A 16,869-nucleotide genomic window follows, 5' to 3' on the forward strand; every position below is an offset into this window, starting at 1 on the left:
AACTCGGCTAGACTCCACCAAGCGGCAACCTCCGGTCTAAGAATATGAGACAATGTGGAAGTGCTAAAATCCGCTGTTTCTCAAGTGTCCGCTTAGGCTGGCTCCGGAAGTACCAGAAGTCACATACACACCAAGCCAAATAAAAAGCAGTTTTCAAAGCAGAAATCAACCTATTTACAGCCTGGTTCAAAAATCGTCTCCTGTCTGAGTTGCTAATTTCACTAACAGCACCCACTGTACGAGGGGTGAATTGTTTTCAAACTTGGCTGTTCAGGGGATATTAAGATCGCAAGCTCACCCAATCAGAGGCACAGCTCAGGTGAAGCCCCTGCCACTACCAATATGGCCGCTATAGCTGATGAGCTTCATTTTCCGTTTCAGAAACAGACCGGTGATGTCAGGGAGACCATGTCCATATTTTATACAGTCTATGGGCCCCACCCTACTAGCTGCATTGTTGCAGTCGCTCTCTTTTCCTTGTCCCTTTTTTGTCATCTTTACCATTAAAGTCTGTAGTTACTTTTTGCACCTCATTTGTTGGTCTTGGACATCAATCTGGTTATGTGTGCAGTGGTGTTTTTACTATTTTTCTTACTGTGTTTGTCTGGAGATCCTACATGTAACCATAGTCGCATTGTAGCAGCCTGTAGCATGTCAATGCTAACCTGTGCAAGGCCTGGTGTTCCCTACAAGCTGAGGAGAAGGAGGTGAGGACCATGTGCTGGTACTACAGTGTGAGCTAAGGTGAGATGAAATCTACCTGTTCTTCCATCCATTGTTATAAAGAATGTAAGATCTATTCCCAATAAGATGGACAAGCTAGCTGTGCTAACCCAGCATCAGAGGGAATACAGGCAAATTAGCATCACGCTATTTACAAAGACTTGGCAAATGGGGCCAACACTGAACACCAACGCTACATATGAAGGATTTCACGAGCTGTTGATGTACAGGACAAAGGAGTGAGGTCAAACGAATTGGTGAAGACCAGCTCAGTGCTGGGCTCTTTGGAGGTGGAGGCTGACTAGAGAGTTAGGGCTATGCCGTCACCATCTATTTCCTTATGGACATTTTTGCACTGTACAATTTCCTCCTTTTTTTGTTTTCATTTTTGCTGCTGTGACTCCCCGGTGGGGATTCATAAATTCTATTCTATTCTATTCTATTCTATTCTATTCTATTCTGTTCTATTCTATGCTACTTCTCCCTTGTAGTTCTTTCTCACAGTCCAATCTTTATCGTTCTACTGTTACTCTTCAGTGTGTTCATCTACAAAATGCTGAGTTTGGAGGTTCCTTTAACCATTGGCTTTAAATCCCATTATTGTAGAGGGCTGGATAATTGTGCTGAGCTGGAAAATGAGGCATCTCTCTGTTTGTGTACTTATTTGACTCCTGAAAAATTGAGGTTTCTGTACGTACAGGTCCTCCATCTCTCTTAAATTTTTGACTGTCATTATAAAACTGTTAGTGTTTGATAGATAATATGACTCCACAGCAAATTTACAGCCCAGAGTTCTTTATAAAATCATTTCCTGCCTTTCAACAGGTCAAAGAGGGAGGATTCCCCAGTAAAAAAGATCATAAATCATCATCATCAAATTTAAAGCCGTGTTTGACTTCCTGGCCTCAGCCTGACAGCAAAGAGTACAGCAATTCAGTAAACATGCTCCTCTCAGCCCCTCTCATCTCTGGCTGTCACAAAGGGACCATCCTAATGGCTCTGAATTATTGTAATCATCTCCAGCAGCGGCTCCCATCAAGGTAGAGAGCTTTAATCATAATAATACTGCCTCAGACAATTGTTACCATAGGAGCAGAGGATGAAGGGTCAGGATCAGCACTTTGGTAAAGTATTCTCAAAGTGGACATGTCCTCATGTTCATCCATGTCTCCAAACAACACATTACTGAGGACAGAGTGTGGAAGTAGCTGAATCTTCGACTCAGAGCAGACTTACATGTTTCTGACTGGACAGTTTTGTGTTTGGCTCTGTTCGTTTTTCGGCCTGAAAATAAGCCCTGCTTTCAAGACGTCTGGCTGTTCCTGCCAGTGCCTGTTAACTTGGTACCAACAGCTCTCAGGTCCATTACCAGCACATTACCTGTAGCTCTCGAAAAACCTGGAGACTCCGTACTACGCTGCTCTTTCTACAAATACAAATTCAGAGCCAGATGAGCACAAAGACTTTCACACATCATAATTAGAGCCTGGAGATGTCAGTCATTTTAGCGATTCTCTTATTTGGATGTTTGCTCCATCAGTGGCTTCACACTGACGATTCACAGATGATCCAGCGTCACAGGTTTCACACCTTCACTCAAATATTTCTTGGCCTTCAGGAATGAATCGCACGGCAGCAGCTGACTGATACCAAAGACGGAAGACTGAGCTCAGAGACAAACACCTTGATGATGATGATGATAATGATTCAACCTGTGAGGTTATATAAAGGAGAGAGAGGGAAGAGAGGGACAGCTCAGTGATTCTCGGTCTGTTTGTGTTTTTTTCCTGAATAGAATAAACAGATCAAAGCAAAACGGAAGAGATTAGATCAAAGTAGAGAAGAATAAAATAGATCAAAGCAGAACAAAAACAATGGATTAAAGCAGAATAGAATAAACTGATCAAAGCAGAATAGAATGAACAGATTAAAGCAAAGTAGAATAGAGTAAAGAGATGAAAGCTGAATAGAATAGACAGATCAAAGCATATGAAAATAAAGGAAAAAATTTGGGACCCCCTTGAAAACAAGATTTTAAATCTTAAGGGGCTATCCTAAATAGATTTAAATTAAAATAGATCAAAGCAGAATAGAACACAGATCAAAGCAGAATAGAATGAACGGATTAAAGCGGAATAGAATTAACAGATTGAAGTGGAATGAAACAGATTGGAACAGATTTGAAAGCTTCTGTTAGCCACATAACATAGCTTATTAATTCTTCACAGCACACCCCAGGAACAACCTGATCTCACACCTCACACAACATGTCACATCAGCTAATCAAGATGGACCTTTACACTTGAGACTCATGTTCTGTCTCGCTCTTTTGAATCTAATGTCATAGGTACAGTTTCAGACACATTCAGGTCAAAGGTGTCATCACACAAAAAAAATAATCTCCAGTATCTCTCCTGTTCTGAGGGACAACAGAAGAGCAGCATTATGAGAGAATCCAATCAGATAATTCTCCTTTCTCTTCATCCCTACACTCTCATGATGAAGGGAAGAGCACCCTCTCATGGATAAACTGTGGATGTCTTATGTGTGTTAAAGACACTCTTTGCTTCTGTCAGTCAGAGCGTCTGTGATCCACAGAACAAGCTGATGATGATGATTAAATCAGAGACCATTCTTTGAATAGAAAATATGACTCCATGGTCTCAAACTCAGCCTTATGGCTCAGGGAGATATCATCTCCACCATTTTTCTGACACTATCACAGATTTGTTTGGTTCTTTTGCAGAGCTCAGCAAAATGATCAGGACCGTTTTCATACCCTTTTTGCAACCTAATAGTTTCTGTTATACATGAATAACAGCCTGATACAGTCTGACCAGAAACTGACAATCTGAATATGATTTTTTCTGAACACTCCAGCTAAAGTGAAAAACTTGGAAAACTCTGGTTTTATGTATACCTGAGGAAACAGAGTTTTTGGTTTTGGTTATGCTTGGACTGAAGTATTTTCAATAATAAATGGGGGTTAATGTTTTTTGAAAGTACCTAGCTATGTTTGTACCAGGCCTGAAATAAGGGTTTTCTGAACAATCAGAGAAAGACTACAGATTTATTTGAGCAATAAATTGTAAAGATACTACGGGGACACCAGAGGGACAGAATAAATACCAAACAAAGGCAGTGTAAGTTAGAAGTTAGAATTAATCTTAAAGAGTTTCTTCAGTTACTGTCTTCTTTTCATCTCTTTCCATCAACAGCTCACCTTTCAGTACACCCCATAAAGCTCTGAATGACCTGTTTTTTTCCTTTCTAGTCTGCAGCTGTTTATTTATTCTTTACATTAGGAAACTCTTTTATCTTGCTTGGTTATCACTTCACCTGTTGAGATGTTACTGGATGGCTCACCAGCAAGTGTGTTTTTATGAAAGCTGCAGAAACTCAACCAAAGACAGCTAACTCAGAAAGATTCAGGAATCACAGGCAGGTCAAACTGAACATAAGCTGGCTTTTTAATATTTATCTAAATGCATTGATATCACCTGACTGATGACATCACAGCGTGACGTAACCGTGGCCCCGACAGATTCATTTAAAAAAAATGAAAAACATAGTGACTCAAACAGAAACAGGAGTGTCTGAGATTAAAAAAAAAGCTCAGTCATATTTGTAACACCAGCAGAAAATCATCCTCACACACATCATTCACCTTGTGAGTCCTCATCAAAACGCAAAGAGACACAAAGAGAGTCTACAACAGGAAGAAAGGTGGTGTCAGTTCTGTTTACAACTCTCAGTTTGATTCCGAGTCTCTCTTGTTTAACGACTGGAGTTTGGCTCAGGTCCCAGATGAGGCGTCTCAAAGAACAGGTCAGAGTACTTTAGTCGGCAAACACTGAATTTATCAAAGCTTCACGTCACAGTAGGAATGATGTCACAGAGAGTGGGGAGAGGAGAGATTCTGATTGGCCATTGGGGGGAGTTCAGTTTGCACAGACAGGATGATAGATGGATGGATTATTCAACAGCAGCCTCCATGTAGAGCAACCAGTGACTGGCAGGGGGCAGTATTTTCTCTCAAGGGATACAACAAACCACTTATGATAACATTCACCTTCCTTACATTTTTGCACCAGAATTACAAATCAATTAATCATATTTCTATTACTGAAACTGTAATTCAGCCTTTCTCCACTAGCTGGAGCTGTATCTCTGGTTAACATCTGCTGCCATGATGCTGTAAAGCTCTCCTACCTGGATGTAAATAGTCACAGGTGAGCTATATCATCTGCTATCACCTCTTTCATTGCCCTATGTTCAGGTTACTGTATTTTCAATTTTATAACAAATGTGCTTCTATTCTGAAAGAAAACACAGATATAAGCTGTATTAATGAACCCTAAAAAGATTATCTGAATTTTAATGTTGCCTGTTAAGATCTAAGCAGGCTAACACCAATATTAGAAAAACAGATCGTCAATTCACTCATCAAAATATGTCAATCCTGTATGAATTAAAATCAAAATATTAAACAGAGATCTAATCTCTTAAATTGTGTTGTTTTTATTTGGAGGAAGTACTTCACCTAAATGTACTGATTTATAGCCGTCTCATGTCACGTCCCCTAATCTGAGCACAAGGTGTCTCTGTTTATGTTTTGATTGTCTGATTTCATCTCACAGAAGCTGCTTTTAGTCCAAACGCAGAGGCTCAACCAAAACATCAAGCCCACACAGGGTACAAGAAGTCCATCCAGATACATTACAGAAAGTTTTTAACACACTCTGTTTCTGCAAGGGGTGTTTGTTTTCATATTCTTATCACTGAAAAGAAAAAAGACATCTCTGACCCAAACCACAGACTGCATATGAGAAGTGGACTTATCACCTGATGTAACCTGTGTTTTGAAACTGTGTTTTCCTTGTTCTCCAGCAGGGGGCAGCAAAGGTTAGTCTGACTTATGGAAGTCAACGAGAAGGCTTAAAAACACTATTCTTCTGATCTCATTCTATTTCTCTGATCTCATTTCATTCCTTTGATTTTACGTCCAGCAGGGGCGCCTCTTCAACCACACCTGTTTTCCAGCAACTAAACCAGGGTCCCCGGTCTTAGCTTACAACTCTACAACTGTAGACTAACCCCTCGCTCCTCTCTGGCTCCAGCCACTTAAACAAATATACTCACTTCTGGTTTTAACACAGCAGTGCCCAAATAGCTAAATTTGAGAACTGAAAACTGTTTGATGGTGTCCACAATTTTTGGAGTCTATGTTCAAACTGGTAACAGAAAAAGTTACACCGTGTCTGCTCCTGCGCATGTGCCTAGTGGACCCCTCCAGTGATCCACATGAACAGGAAACTCCCACAATGACCTCAGATCTGCAGTCTGCTCTGACAGCTTCTTGTCTTTTTTATATTATTGTGTGTGGAAAAAAAACAGTGACTGAAGTTCAACAGAAACAAACTCCTCCCCCTCCTCTTCTTCTCAGGCATCAGAGTCTTCGCTGCTGTCTCTGCTGATCTCGATCTGAAGCGACGGCAGGTTGTCCAGCCGACTCTTCTTCAACTTGTGTGTCTGTCGCTCCTGTTTCTGTTTGATCATGGCGCCCCACATTTTCTGCAGCGTTGAGTCGTCTTCCTCCCCCTCCTCCTCTTCCTCCTCCTCTCCATCACCCTGTCTTCTCCTGCTGCTGCTGGTGGTGTCGCTGGTGTTTTTACGTCCCAATGAAGAAGAAGATGAAGAAGAGGAGGAGAAGAGAGCTGATGCGCGGCTTGTTGTCGTCCTGCGGTCCTGACGTTTAGAGATGCTGTCGTCATCAGCTGATCCAAGTCTGCTCCAGAGCCCACCTTCAGGAAGTGATAAGAACATCAGCTGACTCCATCTTTCTCTAAATGTCACATTAAGCTACAGAAGTGTTGTGTTAGGTCCGTACCTGTCTTTCTGTCCTTGGATGAGGTGGAGTAGAGGCTTCGGCTGTCTTGGCTGACCACACCCAGCCTGCGATGCACGTCTCTGGTTGGCTCTCTGGATGGTGGCGTATGTCTTGAGGAGACAGGGGAGGGGGAGCGCCGTCTGTCAGGAGAGTAACGTCTTTTTCCTAACCGCTGCCGAACATCTGCAGAGAGAGTCAGATCAGAGCAAGTTCTCAAGTAACCCAAAGATCCTGGGTTAAACAGCTCACCTGTCTTTCCACTGGCAGCCACAGGAGGGGGCTGTCTGTGCTGCAACACACCCTGTCGTTTCTCCTCCAGCAGTTGACGTACGTCTGTCACCTTGGGGGGAGATGCTGATTTGGGCCTGCTCTGTGATCCTGATCCTCCGATCCTGTTCCTGCAGAACAGTTGAAAAATCAGGGGAGGGAGAAAGCTCCTGTGTTTCGTGCGACTTTTCAGGATGCAGTCGTCACACAGTGAGGTGAAGAAACAAAAGTTTGGCGGAGTGATCTTTGTGTGTGCTGACCTGATGCTCTTCAAGTGTGTGTCCAGCTCATCGGCGTACATCGTCATCTTCTTGCTCTTCTTTGGAGACGGCGTGGAGATCATCTTCAGCTCCAGGTCGTAGTCCATCTCGTCCGACTCTGACCATGGAGATGGGGAGCGGTCCACCCTGCCGCGAAGCCTGGACCCACCTTCCCCTCTCTCTCCTCTGTCCCGCTCTTTGTACTCCACCACCCGGTCATCTGAGTCCATGTCCTCATCTCCGTCTTCATCCTGATCCTCTTCTTCTTCCTCCTCTTCCTCTTTGATGGGCTCCTCAGGCAGGTTGACCAGATCGGCTAAGAGGGGGAGAGACGGACAGATTACATGAATATACTTTACAAAGGGAATCTGAGCCCATGCAGTGATTTCCACTACAGAGTCATATCTTTTTTTAGAGGTTACTCTAAATTCTCTAAATCTTTATGACATTTTGTTTTGGAAAAGATAAAATCCACTCTCTGTCTCATTTTACTCAGGGGAACATTATTCTCAACCTGTTGAACTGTTTGCCCACACAGTCTCTCTTTTTAGACCCACACTAATGATCAACAGGTTAGTCACATGACCAACCTGTTGATCATTATCCAAGTTGGTTGGAGATGTTTCTTTAACTTTTAAAAACTTTTTCACTATTGATTGGGAGGTGGGTGTTGCTACCTGAGTGCCTGTGTGTGTACGGCGGTGTGTGTCCCATGCTGTCTCCAATCAGAGGCTTCTTGCTCTTGATGACGTCTCTCTGAATCCTGCGGTTGTGATACCTCCTCTTCCTGAACAAAACAAGATTTCACACAGGAGGGACAGTTGAGCAAAAAAACATTGTTCTGCTTTTAATCCATCCCACAACTACCTGTATTAATGAGCCCCTGACCACCCACAGCCTCAAGTCCTAGACCCAAAAGCTGAAGGCAGTTGAGCAGCAAGAGCCAGAATACCACAAGGGTTGTTCAGTGGGTACTTCCTGTTGATGGTGTTTGGTTAAGTCAGGCCCATGACACCTCAGGGAGGATTAACAGTCTGATGTCCTGGAGAACCTCCCTCTGTGCAAGCTCTCAGCGTCCATCTCGATGACCCCAACCCAGACAGTGATGCCGCGCTGAACAGAGGAGACACTAGTTCTAATCGTGTCTCTTCGTTTTGGCAGACTACCTGCATTTGTTCATATCTGGCACGCCGCGCGCACAGACTGATGCACTAAGCGGCGAGCGCCTCGTAGCCAACTGTGGCTCTGCAGCAAAGGTAGCGCCGTTTTACGCCACAGTGAGAATTAGAGCCTGGTTTAGCAGTGTTTTTGTGTCTGAAAATTCTCTAAATAAAGCGTGACTGCAGACCGATATCAGATTTTTTTGGTGGGAGTCCGTTTATTTGTGTTTTTGGTCAAGTAAAAATTGGCCCCGTCTGAGTGCAGAGGAAACCGGCAGAGGAGCAGGGAGGGGGTCTTTGGTGCGGGCGCTCTGGGCTTCTGCTGCACAAAAACACTGCTGTAGGGGTAATTTCTGCCCTAACCCTTGTGATAGGACCCAACTTGTTCCATCCCGGAGTATCACTTTAAGAGTTTGAGCCTCTGTTTCCGTCTTTTATGTTGATAGTCATGTCAGCTACTTAATGGCAACACAAGATGGTGCACTTTTCTAATAATCTCTGTTTCGTGAAGTCATTTTCCAAAATAAGAGTTGTCTTTACTAAGTGGACTGGAAATTTAAACATGGCAGGGTTATGTGTTCTTTATTACCACTGCCGCATGGAGAGTGACAGTTCTTTTAACCACTCAATGTACTGCAGTGTTTCCAGCACCTTTGGGGGTCAAAGGTTTGTTCGGTAAGTTGGGGACCAGTCCCAGTTTTGATCAACAAAGGAAACGCCACAAAATGTGCGCTGTACTGAGATGAACTGAACTGAACAGCTTGGCGTAAACACGACTTTTAAGTTCAAATGTGTTCCCCACCTGAGTAATTTACAGGAGTGTGTGTGGTAAAAGGTGTGTGTCTGTGAGTCTCACCAGGAGTTGCTGAGGATTCCCTTCATGCCTCCATAGTTTGGGTTTCCATACTTCATGTAGTATCTGCTGCGCCGTGCTGCACCCAGCTCCTTCTTATCATCTGGAAACATAAACACAGAGTTTTGTGTTACACTTTATGAATAAATCTGTTTGACAATTTGCTTTCAGCTCTCTTCTGACGACAAAACGTGACACTATGTGTGACGAGAACACCAAGCATTCTATCACAAACAGCAGCCAGGAGTAAACAACTTCCAACCCAAACCCTGTTTTCGAATGCTACAACTCCTGTTTTGCTCTCCACACGCACTGCTTTTTTATCTGAAACCTGATTGGTTGATACCGCTCAGACTAGAAACAGAAACCACGACACTCCTTGGATCCTGAGATACATCTTGCATGTTTGTGTAGAATCTGTAACTTAAGATTAATTTGTTTGCAAATCTCTTATGTGTTAGTTACCTTGTGTGGCAAAGCGTAGGAACAGTTTGTTTCCTTTAAAGGGTCTTGTAGCTGGTCGCAGCTCATTTCTCAGCAGAGATTCTCTCTCTGCTGCAGACAGGTCGTCCACCTGAGACACATAAAATCATGTCAGCAATGGGATTATAGGAGGGGTGAGAAATAAACCTGATAATTAAATCTAAGTATACCTGTCCAGGTTCCACCTTCCTGTCCTGCTCCACCTCTCCCTCGCTAGCCTTCACCTCGCTGCTCTTCTTTTCCGTTTCCTCGTCCTCATCCTCATCGACTTCGCCCTCCTCCTCTTCATCATCCTCATCATCTGATCGCTGACCCCGGCGGTCTGACAGGTGAAAAATAAAACATTTTGTTATTGGAGTCACTGAGTTGTCATCCTCATCAGACTCTGCTGACACTCACACACACCTTTGCTGTGTTTTTCTGTCTGCTTGTCACCCTCTGCCGCCGTCCTAACCGTCTCTGTATCGGGCATCCGGCTGCTATTGAAGAGTGCTCTGATACAGGTGTTGTCATCAAGCCACACCACATTACCTGGGAATAGACAGGAGTGAGTTCACTTGCTCCTCACTGATCTGTGGGCATGGTTCATTTTCCCAGACTCACAGGAAGTGTCGTCAATCCACTCAATGTGTGCTGGAGGATACTCTTTGAAGTATCCAAACACGTCCTGTGTGCTCATCTCGTCCACTCCAGCCATGTGGATTGCCTCCATGCGCAGCCTGGGGATCACTGAGCACCACAGAAGAAGAGGGCAGGTTAGCAGGCGCGAAGTCAGCTCATACATGTAAACACACCTGGATCAGGTCAGTGTGAGGAGGGGTCACCTTTCTTCATCATGTCTTTGTCCAGGAACACGTTCCTCTGTGCGACGCTCTCCTCGGCACAGAAGTGGAAACGTCTTGCTCGCTTTTCCTTTTTCTCAATTGCTTCCTGAAAACACACACACACACAGTTTAATTCTGATACTTGCTGCACTCTGATTGGCTCTTTAAACAGCTGTGATGTCACATAATCACTAAGGCATTCTTCATTGGTGGTGTCAGGCATCTCACCTTTGAGTTGACGTCAATTCCTGTGATGAATGCTCCAGCCTTGTTCTCATACCGCCGACTTGTATCCTGCAAAACAAGATTTCAACCACATCTGTCACCTCCAAACTGGGCAAACCTAGTTCTTCTTCTTGCCGTTTTACAAGATGTTTGAGTAAATAGACGTCTGAAGTTTCATATTCTAAACAACTGAGTTTGATTTTCTGTAAAACTCTTAGTCTTCTGTCATTTAGTATGTTCTGACATGGTTTGAGCATGTACATGTGAAACTCGTCCAGGGGCTGATGCCCTTTAAGTGGTCTGTTTTGAGGGTTTTGTATCAGTTTTGGTGTACTAACATCAGTTTCATTGTAAGGCGTCTCCTATCTGTCTATGAACAAATAATTAGGCATTTTTCACACTGCCTTCTGTTGTATGATTTCTGCTGGTCTTAGAAGTAAATTTAACAGCCGTGTCAAGGTGCCCTTTACTGTTTATAATTTTCCCTCCAACACTCAACGAGAAGTGATTGCGCGAAGGTATTTAACGTTATTAGCGCGTTTTTAAGTTGCTTAAGCAGAGTTTTATTACTGTACACTGAGAGTATGATATATCAACCAACAGCAACAAGTGACTGAGATAAAACGCAGGCACTAAACTACTGCAGGATTTGTCAGAGTAGTTGTTTAATAACAGTTGTTAACCTATAGCCTAAATAGCTGCAGTGACAACAGCCAGCTCCAAAGCAGAAGAAGGGGGGGCCCATCAGTCTCATGCCGACTCTCACCACGGTTCCGCCGGCCGCTATAGACTCAAGCCCCCGGTTTGAAGAGGCCTCACTTACCGGTAGAAGCTCCTTTAGCGATCGGTTAACGGACACGTCCTCTGGCTCCAGCTCTCCCTCCTCCACCTCCATCGGCTCGGCCTCGCGGGCATCTCTATCCGACTCCGAGTCCGAGTCGGAGCGGTCGGAGCGGTCGGAGCCGCTGTCTGATTTTACCGACACCTGTAAGCTGCGTACGGCCGCCATGGCGCGAAATGCTAACAACGGCTGCTGCTCGCTCGCTGCTGCTGCCGTTCGCTGACCCGGAAGAGCTTCATCGACCAGTGGGGATGAATGGGTCGCGGACAATCCGGCTCTTGCAGCCGGATCGTTGAAGTGACTGTCGAAAGTCGGCCACCATGTTCTCCCCTATTTTGTTACAGCTACTAGTGATTGGTCAAGATGTGATGTAATTTATGTATATCTGTAAAAGGGACCTAGCGTCATTACAGTGCAGTATCCGTTCAAATATACCAGTTAGCCACAAGGCTTAGTTTCATCGGTCGTCCCTGGCAGGCTATTGCAGACTTCATTACAACAGGAAGAGATAAATAATAATAATATAATAATAAAGACACAACACTAAAAGAAATATGACATCCTGATAACAGCAAAATGAAAACATAAGATTGTCACCTACAAAAAAGCTTTTCAAAGAGCTATATAGCATCTGTTGGTCAATGGTGCTGTTAATTCCTTTTTATTTATCGCATGTTTAGTCTAATTTTGTTGTGTTACAAGCTAAGCTTATTTAGAAAATTATTCTACACATTAGTTTATTGTTCATGTAAATGAATTGATGTTGGCAATGAAACTCTTAGAAGCGACCTGGGAGCCAAAAAATTCGGCCCACGTAAAAGAACCGTAATTCCCATCATCACTATCCTCGCGCGTCTTGTTCGTTGGTGCTGTGAAGGCGTAAACATATAAGGTAGCATCAGCGCCATCTAGCGAGTGTGCCATTAGCCATTAACTCTAATATTTTTTATCTCGCTTTTCTCTATTTTTTTAGTTGAAGCTCACGTGTTTATTTAAACTAAAAGCAGGTCAAATTAATATGATTTATTTTCATTGAGTCCTTAGATATCTAATGGAGGCATACAGACTACAGGAGCCCCAAGATGACATTTATTCATTATCTTGATCAAATGGTTTTATTGAACACTTAAATCAACCTTCGATACTTCTACTACTTCTACTACTTCTACTAACACTACTACCACTACTAATACTAATAATAGTGATACGAATGATAATGATAATAATAATAATAATAAGAAGAAGAAGAAGAAAGGGGGTAGAAGAAACACAGATTTACACAGTGCTCTGACATTCACAGAAGAAAACATGAACAGCCCAAAGACGAGATATTAATTCAAGAAACCTAACATTTACAATTTTCTCACCCTTTTGATAGCAATTTAGGCATTATTCTAGTTTATATATATATATATATATATATATATATATATATATATATATATATATATATATATATATATATATATATATATATATAAATCAGACTTTTTTCTGGACTTAACTGAATGTGGCTACATTTAGTCTTATGCAATAATTTTTTTTTGCTGCAAATAACACTCAAGCACTTGATAAGATTTAATTTTTTGTTGTGTTAGTACAGGTTTATCCTTGAACTCTTATTGTGAAAGAACTGTTGTACTTAAAGATATCCAAGTTAAAGGGAGAAAGAAATCATCTTGGAATATGAAATTTAAGTGGGAGTGCTGAAAACTGTCCACAAGAGGCTGGCTTCAGAAGTACTCATAATCACATACACACCCATTCAAAAAGCCAATCATTACAGCCCTGCTCAGCAAATGCTTCCTTCGGGCTTTAATAATAATAATAAATAAATAAATATGAAAAGAAAAATAAGAAAAGAAACACATGTTCATTTCTGAAACTTTATTACATCAGATTTACATGTCAGAATCACAGAAATCTCAGTTTATGATGCCAAATATTAAATACAGACACAGGGACATCTTTGTGATTATGCTACATCCTCCTTCGTCCCCTTTGAAAATAAAATTTTAACTTTTAGTTTGCAAAAGAACGGATTACACTAATGATTTACCCCTGAAATCAGAGGAAAGCGAGGAGGAACAGAATTTGTGCTTTCAGTGCAATCAAGACAGTTATATGAGAGTATTCAGACTGTACATATTAACATCCACAGAGCTTTGTGTCATCTTAGTGCAAAGTAAACGTCTGTTTCCTGTCGGTTTTTGCATCGAACGGCAGTGAAGCTTCAGGTTTTTGCAGGTTGGTCGCTCTCAGCACGGCTCTGAGTCAAACCTGTTCAGATTCTAGTTTAAGTATTTTAGCAGGTTTGACACAAAGCTGTGCAGAAAAGACAAAGTGCTGACTGAACAATTTTCGGCCAACAGTTTGATTGTATTGACTGATTTTTAACAGTGACTAATGTGTGTAAACATTCAGACAAAGAATCCACATGTAGAGTATGGAGGAAAGTGTCTACAGCAGGAAACCTGGAAGAACTACAGTCACATAACTGAGTCACAAGAATAATTATTATTGCATCAGAGGCTTTGCTTTAAAGTTTTTAGAAGTTCAATTTGAGTATTTTTACAGAACTGGTTTGGTCCTCAAACAAAAAGAAAACTAAAAAGGTTAACCAGGTTAATCTGAAGATATTTGATTACTTAGACAAGCTTAAACTTGTTCCAGGCCATGGGAGTAAAAGTGACTGAGGTATTTCACAGTTAAAACTTTTTTAAATGACTTCTTTTAAAACTTGGGTTGAGAATTTACTACTGGGAAGTGGTAGGTCAAAAGTCATGATGGCTTTACCAACACATTTTGGTATAGCTGGTTAAAAAGTGTCACCAGAAACTTTTGCAAAACTGTAATTTGACAAAAAGCCAAAGGCAAGTAAAACACTTAAGTGATGACATCTTGAATCTACAAAGTCAAATGAGAGTTTTCCATATTCAGTCATATATTTGATTGCTTTCTTAACTTCTCCCCCTGATCTAAACTCACACAGTGGTCATTGTTGGAGGTGCAGGGTTTCATATTTGCAGGGCATCATTACTCTGGTCAGTGCTCTCATTGGTGTGTCGTTGTCCATCGACAAAGAATTGCGCATTGAAAAGTGAAATATCAGCCAACTATGATCTACTGCAGATAAATATTACATTCCTGTTAATCCAGCTGTTAGCCTGTAAGCCTAATAGCCTGTTAGCTCTGCACAGAGTCCCTGATTCAAACAGTTAAGCGTCATCATTAAAGCCTGAACACAAACAGAACACAGTGTTTGACCCTATTAGTGCCTCACAGGTAAATACCAGCTCACCTGTACAACTCCTTAATAACTCTGAGATAACCTTGATGACATCACCATGACATCATAGAGACATTTTCTGATATTACTAAAGATGAAGGCGTGTTGTATGTAAAGACGACAGTGAGGAGACTTCAGATGAATGATTTTCTTCTGATGAAGGAAACGTTTCCCTTGTCGTCCCTTTAAACTGTGTTTAACTTTAAGTGTTTGTGTTTGTCCACCAGTGTCTTCACGTAAACATCCCTTTCATCTCTGTGACCTCTCTTCTTTTCTAAAATCTAAAGAACAGAAATGAAAGAGGGAAGAAGATTAATAATAAATAATTCAGTTAATTACTCTCTCCTTTAATGAGGAGTATTTAAAAGACATCAAATATTAGAAAAGAAACTGAGATGTCAGTGAACTATTAGCCTTGAGTATTGTCTGCAGGTTCTTCTCTCCACAGTTGCTTTTAAAGGTGGATTTGTATTCTTGTAAGGTACATCTAAGTCTGTTTAAGGTACCTATTGGTGTTCTCCACCATGAGGTCATCAATATCCTCTTCAAGGAACTAAATTCATAACTGTTTGGATTGAAAAGCACCTCATGGTAGCTTCTGTCCATTTGTTGGGTGTCTATAGGCTTTATGCACAGGTGAGCATGGGGTATTTCTGGTTAAATCCTAGGATGCATTTAAATTTCTGGTAGCCGTAGAGTGCTGTGTAATTGTACAACACCATTGACTGCTTGTTATCAAAACATCCAAAATTGTTTATTTTCATTGCTGTTGTGTAGTGCTGTCTATGTTGATGTTTATGTTTTTAATTGGGGCCTAATACTTAATGTGCATAATGCGATGGCATTTAAATGTATTGAATAGGTATCTCCTGTGAGAGGGTAACATACATTTGTTTGTGTGTTCAGTGATGAAAGCAGAAATTCTGCAGGAAAACTGTAGTAATGGGTGTATGCTCACCATTAGCATATTAATGTAATTTTCTATGTAGGTTAGCATCAAGCTAATATCATCATCAAAATCATCAGCATCAAGGTTTTTATATTGTTTAACATGTTGAATGTTCAAATAGGAATCTCTTGTGAGAGAGTAATGTATTATTGGGAGTTGTACTGGATGTCCAAACTATTCTCTATATATTTTTGAAGACATTTATAGCAACTTCAGCAAGCACCTTGTTTATCTAATATATGTCATTATAACACCATCTACTATCATTTTCTAATGCTTCTTTTGGTAAACAAAAACATCCAAGCATCCTCGTACCAATGAGGAAGTGATGTGTGCATAGAGCCTATAGAGAGGTGCTGCAAGTTCAGTTCTTATTTAGCAAGAACTGCCCCGTATACAAAAGAAAATGTTCTCACTAAAAACAAATAGCAGTTCAGATGTAACAGATTTTTCTTCAAACACAGACGTCATTCTCACCTTCCTCTTCCTCGTCACAGTTTACTGACCCGGCTGGAAACAGAGAGGAGGAGAAACATGAGAAATATCTGTACACTGAGATAAAACACTGAAAACACCATTTCATCAGCTACAGAGACATGCTCCATGAATTAACCCAACATGACTGTTAGTCGTCCTGGCAGTATGTTCGTTCGTCAATATGAATAAGTTACTCTAACCAGGATAAATCTTACTGAAGAAAAAATAAATCAAACACAAGTTGTGTTCTAAAGAAAATGAACCCGGTTTGTTCATTTTTGAGATTAACCCCACCAAAAATGTTTGTGCAGTTACATTTAGCTAACGGAGCAAGACAGCTATACGAGTGAGACACAGAAGACATTTAGCCTACACACGGACTTACTGCAGCTGAGTGACTCAACTTATCGAAACGGAACTTGAGGTTGGATCTCGGCGAGTTCTTATTTTTCAGCTCTGAAACAGAAAGAAAAACAAACTGGAAGGTCAAACTCTTTCAACCACTTTAAATGATTAATGCTGGATAAAGAATGAGTACAAACCTGTGGGGCTGCGACAGACCAGGAGCGGACTTGAACTTTGACCTTCCACTGTTACAGCCTGGGCAAGCCACAGAGAGATAGAGAGA

The 16,869-nt window shown here is 41.6% G+C and overlaps 2 protein-coding genes across 4 annotated transcripts in view; both read right to left on the reverse strand.

Moving 5' to 3' along the window:
- Positions 1–4,280: 4,280 nt before the first annotated feature.
- On the reverse strand, positions 4,281–11,857 carry ncbp3 (nuclear cap binding subunit 3). Its single transcript, XM_074672748.1, has 13 exons — positions 11,509–11,857; positions 10,689–10,754; positions 10,461–10,566; positions 10,240–10,365; positions 10,042–10,167; positions 9,807–9,958; positions 9,619–9,727; positions 9,157–9,256; positions 7,818–7,927; positions 7,141–7,456; positions 6,863–7,011; positions 6,614–6,796; positions 4,281–6,527 (listed from the first exon to the last, which is right to left on the reverse strand). The coding sequence occupies exons 1-13, from the start codon at positions 11,692–11,694 to the stop codon at positions 6,166–6,168; spliced, it is 2,091 nt and encodes a 696-aa protein (XP_074528849.1). The 5' UTR covers positions 11,695–11,857; the 3' UTR covers positions 4,281–6,165.
- Positions 11,858–13,416: 1,559 nt separating this feature from the next.
- LOC141791794 (rap1 GTPase-activating protein 2-like) overlaps positions 13,417–16,869 on the reverse strand; it is a 37,278-nt gene continuing 33,825 nt past the window's right edge. For 2 of the 3 annotated variants that reach the window (XM_074672446.1, XM_074672447.1), the window contains 4 exons: positions 16,784–16,841; positions 16,627–16,697; positions 16,242–16,274; positions 13,418–15,096 (listed from right to left, as the gene is read on the reverse strand). In XM_074672446.1, coding sequence (XP_074528547.1) covers positions 16,263–16,274; positions 16,627–16,697; positions 16,784–16,841 — 141 coding nt within the window. In that variant the 3' untranslated portion in view covers positions 13,418–15,096; positions 16,242–16,262. Of the gene's footprint in view, positions 15,097–16,241; positions 16,275–16,626; positions 16,698–16,783; positions 16,842–16,869 lie in introns of all 3 variants that reach the window. The other variant, XM_074672448.1, reaches the window with a different exon arrangement.

Source organism: Halichoeres trimaculatus, unplaced genomic scaffold (assembly GCF_033239565.1).
Source record: "Halichoeres trimaculatus isolate MK-OKI-2021-1 unplaced genomic scaffold, fHalTri1.1 fHalTri1_scaffold_6, whole genome shotgun sequence".
NCBI lineage: Eukaryota > Metazoa > Chordata > Actinopteri > Labriformes > Labridae > Halichoeres > Halichoeres trimaculatus.

Coding starts and splice junctions, on each gene's coding strand:
- ncbp3 (XM_074672748.1), bottom strand. CDS start 11,694: ATGGCGGCCGTACGCAGCTTACAGGTGTCGGTAAAATCAGACAGCGGC. Junction 10,567..10,688: donor GAATTGACGTCAACTCAAAG/GTGAGATGCCTG, acceptor GTGTGTTTTCAG/GAAGCAATTGAGAAAAAGGA. Junction 7,928..9,156: donor GGAATCCTCAGCAACTCCTG/GTGAGACTCACA, acceptor TGTTTTGTTCAG/GAAGAGGAGGTATCACAACC.